Source organism: Cnephaeus nilssonii, assembly GCF_951640355.1.
Source record: "Cnephaeus nilssonii genome assembly, chromosome: 10".
Lineage (NCBI taxonomy): Eukaryota > Metazoa > Chordata > Mammalia > Chiroptera > Vespertilionidae > Cnephaeus > Cnephaeus nilssonii.
In genome coordinates, this window is record NC_137081.1 from 30603886 (window position 1) to 30614997 (window position 11112).

General features: G+C 59.4%; 1 protein-coding gene across 1 annotated transcript; it reads left to right on the forward strand.

Annotated features, from left to right (window-relative positions):
* The first annotated feature begins 5533 nt into the window (after positions 1-5533).
* B3GNT7 (UDP-GlcNAc:betaGal beta-1,3-N-acetylglucosaminyltransferase 7) lies at positions 5534-10151 on the forward strand. Its single transcript, XM_079782671.1, has 2 exons — positions 5534-6038; positions 7795-10151. Exons 1-2 carry the CDS (start codon positions 6028-6030, stop codon positions 8987-8989), a joined length of 1206 nt encoding a protein of 401 aa, XP_079638797.1. The 5' UTR covers positions 5534-6027; the 3' UTR covers positions 8990-10151.
* The last annotated feature ends 961 nt before the right edge of the window (positions 10152-11112 follow it).

Here is an 11112-nt window from a genome sequence, read left to right on the forward strand (position 1 = left end):
GACCAGAGATTGAGGCCACAACCTTCGAGTGTCAGGATGATACTCTAACCAATTTAGCTCCCTGGCCAGGCAGGGCTCCCCTGCTTCCTCTGAGGGATCTGCCCCCTTCCAGGAAGTTCCTATGGGGCTGCTACTCCCTGGACCTTGCCCCAACGGCTGTCATTAGCTAGTTAATATTAATAAAGGCAAGAAAGCAAAGGGAAGTCAGAGGCTGTAAGCATGGTCACCCGTGAAGCCTCATCAGGAAGCTACAGCTTCACACAGCATTGTTCCTCCAAGGGGATTAGCACCCTCCCCTCCCCCGCAGGCACTGGATTATTGGGGGAAGAAGGCGGAGATAGGCAAATGCACAGGAGAATTCGGGTGGCACAAGGGAGGTGCTTGCCTGTCAGGCTAGCCTGGAGAATAATGGGTTGGCTAGAGGGTGCACCCCATCAGGAGTGTGAAAGCTTGGAAAGTTCATTGGTTAGTTTGAAGAAGCTCCTGGTTAAACCCCCAAAGAACCCAGCTGCGTGGCTTCGTGGTTGAGCATCAACCTATGAACCAAAAGGTCACGGTACGATTCCCGGTCATGGCATATGCCCGGGTTGCAGGCAGCCAATCAATGGTTCTCTCTCATCGTTGATGTTTCTATCTCTCTTTCCCTCTCCCTTCCTCTCTGAAATCAATAAAAAAAATAATTTTAATACCCCAGTTTCCTCTCCCTTGCCCTCTCTTGCTCTGTGACCAGAACTTGCCCATTCGTGCATTCACGTGTTCTCACTCCACAGCCATGTGGCCTCAGCAGCTGCTGACCCATGGCCATGCGGACTCCATATGCGGGATGCTGGACTAGACTGTACTTTAATACGGAGCAGAAACGGTGGGCAGTGGCTTTTATTCTGGCCCTGCTGAAGACACGTTTGGACCTTTTCCATGGCAGGATGGAGGGAAATGGAACATTGGAAACCCAGGAGTTTATTTCCACTGAATAAATATTACTCATTCTCCCATGCTAGTCTCAGGAAATTCTTTTCTTCACAATATTGCAAGAATTACACTTCCACCGATAACACAACCCCAGCAGGAGACACATGACGCAGGCCTGGCCAATCACACTACCCCAATCCCCCTAGACATGATTATTGGCCCAGGTCTGGGCATAAGACTAAAGCAAGACCAATAAGAGTCATTTCCTGGAATTTTATATATGAAGGTTGGGAAGGGGGGGGGGGGGGAATCCTCTTTCTTCTGGGGTCCTCAAGATAGAGGCCATCTGCAAGCCTGCCTTTCTCCTAGTCCTCAGGAAGAAGCCTGTGGGTTCAGGAGAGAGGCAAGAGGTAGGTGAACCGCCCTGGCTGGTGTGGCTCAGTTGGTTAGAGCATTGTCCCTGCACCAAAAGGTGGTGGGTTCAATTTCCAGTCAGGGCACATACCCTGGTTTCGGGTTTGATCCCCAGGCAGGGCAACCAATTGATGTTTCTCTCTCACATCCATGCTTCTCTCTCTCTCTCCCTTTCTCTCTAAGATCAATTAAAAGAAATATCCTCGTGTGAAGATTGAAAAAAATTTGTTTTTAAAAAATTTATTCGTTTTAAACCAATAAACAGGTAGGTGAACTGTACAGAGAAGTGGGTTGTGGGGAGAGGACAAGAGAGAGCAAAGGACAGGGGTTTCCCACCATACAAGCAAATAAATTCCTTTGCTTGAGCTACTTGGAGCTGGGTTTCTGTCACTCACACCCAGAGACACCAGGACACCCCTGCCTCAGCCACAGGCCTGGTCTCCAGGAGGCACAGGAATGCCCTAACACGTCTGGTTGTCCCACCCTTTCCCACTCTTTACGCACCTAAACCCCTCTGCTTCCTCAACTGCCACTTGCTTCACTAGGAAAAGTGAATTCCTCAACTCCCCCCCTCTCTGCCTTCAGTTTCCTCCAGAGCCGCCTGCCCATTGTGTTGTCCCTCTGCCAGGCTCACAGGAGGAAGTGTCCCTCTGCTGGCCCTTGCCCATGGCTGACCAAGGGAGCTGGAATTGGAGGGCACAGTGCCAGTCTTTCCCAAACCTGCCTGTACATCAGAATCATCTGGGAAACTGGAAAAACACCATTTCCCAGGTCCCAACAGATTCTCCGCAGGCAGCCCGGTAATTTCGATTTTGAAATAGCCTACTGATTAGGGCAATGTCACCTTCTTGGCTGCTGGGTCAGTCTGGGCTCGATCAGGATTTGCCCGCAGAAGAGCACTTGGCAATAGGGTGTGTCCGTTGTGTTGCTCATATGCAAATCCTGAAAGGAGACTCTTCTAACTGCCCCAGCCTCTCACCCTTGTGATTGGGGCTTCTCTTTGACCCGATCTGCCCTTGGGTGAGGGCACCTCCCAGACTTCAAACCAGACCGACCAAGCTTTGAAAACCCTTCCTCCCGGCCCCCTGAGCTCTCCCCCCCTCCCCCCACCTCTCTGCTAGCTCCTTCTTGGCCCTTTCCTCTTCCTCCTTTGTGTGCTGCTTCTCTTCCCCTCCCCCCCCCTTACTCCTTCCCTTCCCCCTCCACTGTGCCTGGGCAGTCCCTCCCAGGGTGCCCTGCAGAAGGGGTCAGGTTCTCTGCAGTGGACATGGGTGGCCTCCAAGGACCAGAGGTAGGTGGAAATGCTAGGCCGCACCCCACACCTCCTTCCCACATGGTATCTTACAGTGAAATCAATGCCACCCCACTTAAAGCACCTATCAGCAAGGAGCACAAAACAGATCTCCCACCACTGCCCAGGAGCCCTGGGGAGCCCCACTCTCTGTCGAAAAAGCGTCTCTCTGGGCGAATTCAAGGACATAATAGTCCAAAGCTGGCTAACCCTCCAATCAGATCATTGCGTGGGGTGTCCTGGACCAATTAGGGAGCGTTCTGGGCCCAGGGCACTGCTCTGCTGAGTTGCTGAGGCTCGGGCAGAGGGGCCTATACAGTATTTCTTGCCTGGCACACATCCTCAAGGACATGCTTTCCACTAAAGAGAGGTGGTTTCTGACACTCCCGTGCCAATTGACGGACCCTCCCGTGCAAGAGTAGCCACCCACCTGGAGTGCGGACTTCTGCTCAGGGCAGCTCTCCACCGAGGCCACTGCCCAGCACCACTGAGCAGCAGCCTCTGCAGATGGCAATCTCTCTCCAAGGTGCCAGGACTCCTCACACCCAGCTTTCGGGTTCTCTCTCTCCCAAGTCAGCCCCACATTGTCTGGTTAAGGGATGACTGAGAGCAACCTCTGGCCCATCAGACGTCTCCCCACACCCAAGGGCAAGGCATGTCCTTGGCCCCAGGTGAGCACCAGTTACATGAGATACGCAGATCAGCGTCTCCTACATGGTGGCATCGCGGCAGGCTGGCTGCTACTAAACCAGCAGGGTCTGGATTATCCCAACTGGTTCTGGAGGCTGGGTGGTGGCTGATATAGAGACTGTGAGAACAGGGATGGGGAGGAGGAAGGGAGGGGGAAGGGGGCTGGGAAGGGAAAGTAAAGTGCAAAAGCGGTGTAGGAAGGAGAGGGAGGAGGAGAGGGAGGGGGCAGGGGAGGGAGAGGGAGGAGGAGCTTCTTGGGCTTCTCCAACATCAGGCCTCCCTGAGTTTCCTTGTCGAGGGCAGAATCTCAGCCTGAGGGGGTCCGAGGCCCCAGTGACACCTACTCCGCCGCCACCACACCCTGGGACCCCTGCCTCCCGCCCAACTAGCTTTCCCACCCCCACCCTCCCTTCTTGGCTACAGACCAGACCACCCCCTACCCCCACCCCACCCCCCACCTCCCCGATCTCCAGGTTCTGTAGCTTCCATCTGCCTGGGTTGTGGGCGGGACAGTTTCCATCTACAGACTGATCTCCCCCTTCCCATTGGCCCTGCTCAACCACCCCAGCTGCGGTTTGAGACAAACACCAGGGATCTGCCAGGGCTCTGCCCAAAGGGAGGCCCAACAGCCAGCGGGGAGCCTGTCAGACTGACTGGAAGTTGACTGGGCCTAGCCCTGTCCCACATCCCCCACCCCCAAACCTCAGTCACGGGCTGAGTAATTAATTGTCATCCATTCCTCAGTCTGAGTTCCACCTCGGCACAGATGAAACGAACCCACGATGACAAACTGTTCCTCTCAATGAACCAGATTCCACCGACAAACTCCCAGTTGGCCTTGGGCGACTCCCCCCTTCACCACCTCCTTGAGCCCTGGTGGGTTCTTCGGCCTTGTGGGTTGGGTTATTAATAATAATATTAATAGCAGCCAGCCTGCCGGGATGCCACCACGTAGGAGACGCTGATCTGCGTATCTCAGGTAACTGGTGCTCACAGGAAATTGAGTCTCAAGGGGACAGGCCACCAGCCCCTGGTGAGAACCAAAAAGTACAGAGCTCTTCCCTCCGGTCCCCAAACCTGGGCTCACAACCCCTTCCCAGGGAATAGCTGTGTCTGCCCCTCACCAGGACCTGAGGAGACCCCACAGCTTCTGGGTGAAAGGTCAGTGCTGAGGGAGGGAGGGCTGTCCCCAGCCAGGCCTGGCCCTAGCCCTCCCTCAAGGTCACACTTCCAGGGTGAAAGGTGAGAACCCAGAAACTGGGCAGTGAAGTGCAGTCCCTGGTGCCCCGTGGGACAGGTGGTCAGAGGGGTTATGAGTGAGAATGCTGGTCCCAGGGTTTTCCTGTGGAATTCTTCCTGGAAGTCCCTTTGCATTCCTTGATTAGAGCTCACAACATCCATGAGAATTCTGTCGCACCTTGGATTTTTCCACCCTCTCTAAAGAGCCCTTGAGCCTTACGTCAAAGGCTCATAGGGCTTCAGGGGCCTGGGTCCCAGCTCCAAAGCAGCTCCCTGTCATTGCTGCCCCTAAGAGAAGGCCCCAGAGCCTGCTTCCGGAGCCAGGCAGGCCTCCTGGATTTGCTTATTAATTACGGAACCTGGCCTACTGAGCTCCCCCCTCCTGGGGCCTCCATTTCCTCCTTTGTAAGGTGGGAATAACAACAGCGTATGCTGCTAGGGTTACGTGAGTCAGCTGAGAAGCAGCCTGGGGTTGTGCTTGGCATATTTTAACTGCTTGGTGAACGTTAGCTGCTATTTACTGGACTGTGAAATGCTTCCGCTTCATTCTACCGGCATTTTCCAAGGTCCTACCTTGTGCTCCGTGATGGGGCCTCCACAGGGAAAGGACTAGCACAGACATCTGGGAGAGAGCAGGGCGGAGGGAGTTTTTACCTGTTGGAGGATTCTGGAAGTCACCTGGATGGGCACACCCACCATCCCAGGCCCGGCTGAGCCAAGAACGGCCCTCCAAGTCCGTCCAGTGCAGCCCACCCCTGGGAGGAGCGGGCCTGGCCCACACACAAGTAGATTCATAAAGGCTGGGGGACAAGAAGGGTGCTGAGTGAAATGTTTGTTGATGGGAGCTCCCCGAGGAGGGAGGGGCACAGGCTTGGAGAGGGCTGCTGCTGGGGGTGCGGAGGAGGGTCCCGGGGTGCGGAGGAGGGTCCCGGGGTGCGGAGGAGGGTCCCGGGGTGCGGAGGAGGGTCCCGAACGCTGGTCAGCCTCTGCGTCCCGCCAAGGAGAGTCCGAACGGAGCCCGAGGGACCTGCCTGCCGCCCTCCTCCCGGCGGCGGGAGGCTGGGGATGGATGGCGTCCAGGTTCCCACGCACCCAGCTGGGTTGGCGACTCCTGGGCAGCTCCACAGGGGAAACCGCGCACCCGGGGGCAAGTCCCGACTCAGCCACCCACGTTCGGGCCGAGTGACCCTGGGCGACTCTGCGCGCCCCGCAGCCTCGGGCTCCGCCCCTGACAAATGGGCGACGCTCGCCCGGCCGCAGCGCGCGCGGCGGGCGCCGAGGACCGGCGGCGCCGAAGGGGTTAACGCACCTGGGCCGCCGCCCCTCCCGGCCCCTCCTCCGGCCGCGAGAGAAAAGTCCGGGCGGGGGCGCGGCCCTGCCTTGCCCCCGCCCGCCCCGTCCCTGTCCCCGCCCGCCGTGCCCGAGCTGCGAGCCCGGAGCAGCGACCCGCGCGCCACTCCGCTGCCGCCCCGGCCCGGGCCGCCATGTCTCTAGGGTGAGTGGGGGCCGGGGGGCCGTCGGGCTGGGGGGCGGGAACGCCGGGCTCCCCCGGTCCCGGAGGCCGAGGGGGAAGGGGACGACAGAGTCGCCCGGCGGCTCCCGGGCCCGGAGATGCCGCGCTGGGGGCCGGGCTGGCAGCAGCGTCCCCGGGACAGGCGCGCTCGCGCGGCGGAGATGCCCGAAAGTGTGCGGCGCCTGGACCCGCGGTCGGCGGCCGGGGACCTGGAGCCCGTGCGCTCAGCCCGACCCCCGAGGGCCTCCTGCATCTGGGGCGACCCTCGTCCTCTGCTCCCAATGGCTCTCCTTCCTCCCGGCCCGCGCGCTTCTCCCTTCTCCTTCTCTCCCCTCCCCTTCTCTCTTCTCCCCTGAAGGACTTTTTCCTACAAACCGAGTGGGACGGTGCGGGTGAAACCGGCCAGTGGTGGAGGGGCCTTGCCGCATCTCCCTCCCCGGGGGTGACCCTCCTGGGGTCGGGTATGAGGGGCTTCCTTGAAACCCCCTGGGCTGGAGAACCAAGCACTCTGCACCCCCACCCTCCCAGGGTCCGTCTTAGGTCACACACCCCCAACCCAGCACCTGAGGTGACCCCGTCTTCCTTCCACTCCATGCACAGGAAACCTTGGGACCACATGGGAAAGTGTCACCCCCATGTCTCCACAGGAGAGACCAGGGCAGGGGGCCTGGCCACCCCCAGATTGTGAGCTGAAGAAAGAGGGTCCCGGGTCCAGCATTCCTGGCAACACTCTACTTTCTGCTTCTGAAATGGGTGGGATAGGGGTTCCTGGGCAAGCAGGGTCCGTGGAAGGCGGGCGTCCGTATGTGTTGCCCTCCCAGGGCAGTAGAGCATCTCTCCCAGTGTGATGCGAAGGGAGGTGGGGGCCAGGCTGGGGGCTCAGGGGGCGGTGGTCATGCTAGATGCCCTGGGCTTTTATTTTTGTTGGGTCAGAGGGATGGGCTGGAGGGAAGAGGGACAGGCTTCTTCCGTCCCAAGTTAGAGCCTGCTCCCCACAGCCCCCACACAGTACAGAGCTTTAGGCTGCAGAGCAGGTCCTGTCTCTGCTCCTCCCCCTGGCACACCGGAGTGGTGCCCAGGGTCTGCCCAGGAAATGAAAGTGATGGATCGAGGTGCCTTGCTGCGGGCGGGGAACAGGGCAAAGGTCTCCACCAGAGGCAGTCCCTATAGAACGGCTAATCCCTGGCTGCACGCACGCTGCATTGCCCGGCACTTTAGCTAGAACGCCAATCCATGCTGTCCCCGTTTCAGGGAAGAAGAAATCGTGGTTTGGAGAGGTTAAGGGAACCCCATCGAAGTCATTTAGCTCGTACACGGCGGCCTGCTGCACAGGGCTCTTCTTAGGCTCTAGGCCAGTGGTTCTCACCCTTCCTAACGCCGCGGCCCTTTAATACAGCTCCTCCTGTTGTGGTGACCCCCAACCATAAACTTACTTTCGTTGCTACTTCATAACTGTAATTTTGCTACTGTTAGGCATCGTAATGTAAATATCTGTGTTTTCCGATGGTCTTAGGCGACCCCTGTGTAAGGATCGTTCAACAGGTTGAGAACCGCTGCTCTAGGCTGTGTGGCTCCTTGGTCTTGGAGGAGGGAAGTCAGGGTGGGAGGGGAAGCAGAACCCTCCTCCGACCCATACCCAGGACCCATTGCCCCTCTGGGACTATAGTTACACACCGGGGCTTCCGGAAGGATCATGGGATTCATCTTTGTCTCTGTTCTCCCCTCCCCCCACCCCCAGGAAGAGAATTGTCTACAAGAGTGTGTGTCTGTCCCTGGCCCTGCTCGTGGGCATAGCTGTATTCCAGCGTAGTCTGACCCCCAGTCAATTTCTGCAAGAGCCCCCGCCACCCACTCTAGGGCCACAGAAGGCCCAGAAACCAAGTGGACAGCTGGTGAACCCCAATGACTTCTGGAAGAGATCGAAGGATTTGGTCTCCCCCGTGCTCATGGCCTCGCCGGGCCCTCAGGCCTGGGACGTGACCACCACTAACTGCTCAGCCAATATCAACTTGACCCACCAGTCCTGGTTCCAGGGCCTGGAGCCACACTTCCAGCAGTTTCTGCGCTACCGCCATTGCCGATACTTCCCCTTGCTGCTGAACCACCCGGAAAAGTGCAACGGCGACGTCTACCTGCTGGTGGTCGTCAAGTCGGTCATCACGCAGCATGACCGCCGGGAGGCCATCCGCCAGACCTGGGGCCTGGAGCAGGAGTCGGTGGGCAGGGGCCTAGGTGCCAGGCGCACCCTCTTCCTGCTGGGCACAGCCTCCAAGCAGGAGGAGCGCGCCCACTACCAGCAGCTGCTGGCCTACGAGGACCGCCTCTATGGCGACATCCTACAGTGGGACTTTCTTGACAGCTTCTTCAACCTGACCCTCAAGGAGATCCACTTCCTCAAGTGGCTGGACATCTTCTGCCCCAACGTCCGCTTCATCTTTAAGGGCGATGATGACGTCTTCGTCAACCCCACCAACCTGCTGGAATTCCTGGCTGACCGGCGGCCAGAGGAAGACCTGTTTGTGGGTGACGTCCTGCAGCACGCTCGGCCCATCCGCAAGAAGGACAACAAGTACTACATCCCTGGGGCTCTGTACAGCAAGGCCAGCTACCCTCCCTACGCCGGCGGGGGCGGCTTCCTGATGGCCGGCGGCCTGGCCCGGCGCCTGCACCACGCCTGTGACACCGTGGAGCTTTACCCCATCGATGACGTCTTCCTGGGCATGTGCCTGGAGGTGCTGGGTGTGCAGCCCGTGGCCCACAAGGGCTTCAAGACTTTCGGCATCTCGCGGAACCGCAACAGCCGCATGAACAAGGAGCCGTGCTTTTTCCGCTCCATGCTGGTTGTGCACAAGCTGCTGCCCGCTGAGCTGCTGGCCATGTGGGGGCTGGTGCACGGCAACCTCACCTGCTCCCGCAAGCTCCAGGTGCTCTGACCCCGGCCGGGCCACCAGCAGCAGCCGGAGCTGCAATGCCAGGGCGGATGGAGCGCTGGTCCCCTGCAGGGCAGCGGAGGGTCTGGATCCGGGCCTGCTGTGCTCCTGGGTGTGGGGGGCACAGGTAGCCGGGGGGCCTCCCTGGGCGGACACTCTCCAGAAAGCCGAGCCGAGGCGCAGGAACGTTTGGAACGGCCCAGACAGGAGAAGGGCCTGTGGGGAGCGAGGCTGCTGGCGGCCCTCCCACCTGGGTTCATTGCCTCCCTCCCTCCGACCTGGTGGAGGCCCCGGTGGCCTCTGAAGGAACCCTAAGCTCAGGTACCTGGGCGCGGCCAGGCCCTGGATGGCTCCGTGGCTGCCCTCTTTATTCACAGAAGGTTCCTCTCCTGTGAAATGCCTCAGTCTCCCTGCGGGCCCAAGCAACCTTTTCAGGAGAAGCTCAACCCTGTGCAGACTCACAGTCCCCCCACACCCACTCCGTGCTCCTTGGCCTCCTGGAGACAGAGCCTCAGAACCCCCTGGGCACACCCTCCCTCCCCCCAGACCTGCCTGGAGGTGGCTGCTCAGCCCCCTCTGCTCCCAGGTGGCTTGAGTCCTGGCTGCGTCCTGTGATGCTCCGACCGGCCCCTGGCTGGAAGAACCTGCCCCTCAGACTACCTCAGCGATCCTCAGAACCTCCGGATGGCAGCAGCCGACCCCCTCCCCCCCCCCCCCCCCGCGCCCCCGACGCAGGGCTCTGCCCCCGAAGTCACGGTGCTGCCCAACCAACCCCAGCCACGGGCCCTCCTGCGGCCCCACTGAGGTCTGACTCCCTGGCCAGAAACCAGCCGGTTTGACCTGGAAGTGGACATACCTCTATTACTGTGAAGTTCTATTTATGAAGAATTTGGAGGAAGAAGGCGCCAGGCCTCAGGAGATGGCGGTGTTCCTCCCTTCCCTCATTCCAGCAAGACACCGCCTCCCTGGGCCACCCTGCCCCACGCCCAGGGCACCCCGGTGCCTGGCACAGCCCCCTCCAGAACCCTGGTGGGCCGCCCCGCCCAGGGTCAGGGGTCCTTGCGGGGGAGGGGTGCAGAAGGATGTCACCTCGTACCTCGGGGTAAAGTCACCTGGGAAAAGAGTGAGGAATGGACTGTTTTCTCAATAAAAGGGGACTGGGTTTTTTCTGCTGTGAAACTTTCTGCTCCCATTCCCATCAGAGGGCCTCTCTGGGGCCAGGTTGCCAGAGATTTCCGAAGACACAGCTTGTTCCTTGTTCTTGGCTGGTGGGTACACAAGGACCCCTTGAAGGGCCTTAGAGGGAGGTGAGTGCCAGGACGAAAGGAGAGGCCACCGGGCCGGGCCGGAGTCGAGAAAGATGTTCCCTGGACGGTTGGGGGGCGGGGGGCAGAGTGGGGGAGGTTTGAGCTAACAGCACATTCCCCCGGAGGGCAAGGCCAGAGCTGATGGGTTGATGTTACAGGGCGTGGGGTTGGGTGGGGGCATGCAGGGGCTGGTGGGGGGGCCGAGGAGGGGGTCTGGTGTTGGGGGAACCGCACGGTGCGGCCTCAGCCACTTACCTCCAGGGTGGGGAGGGCAGCCACCGCAGGAGAAGGCTCCTGGGCCTGTAGTCAGCAAGCAGCATGTCCCTCCCTGCCGGTGCCCAGCTCAGTCACTGCAGGGTGGGCCTGGTGCCCCAAGAGAGTCAGTCATCCGTGGCTCTCCCCCAGGTGAGTGATAGAAATGGCCGGATCCTAACATAGCACATCTTAGAGTGGGGAAGGAGCCCAAGACTAAACGGACGTCATCCTGGCGGGGCGCCTGGGTCTAAGCCCTTGAAGAAGAAAAGGGAACATTGTTGCAACTATTTCTTCCTCCTCAGCACAGATCCCCACCTTGGTCATCTGGCAACGGCATTTGCAGGGCCCCTGGTTTTAAAAAATTAAGAATTTCAAGGTCACTACAGCTGAGACCTAGCCAGTTTGGCTCAATGGATAGAGTGTTGGCCTGCAATCTGAAGGTCCCGGGTTCGATTCCGGTTAAGGGCACATGCCCGGGTTGCGGGAAGGAGGCAGCCAATGAATGATTCTCTCTCATCATTGATGTCTCTATCTCTCTCTCCTTCTTCCTTCCTCTCTGAAATC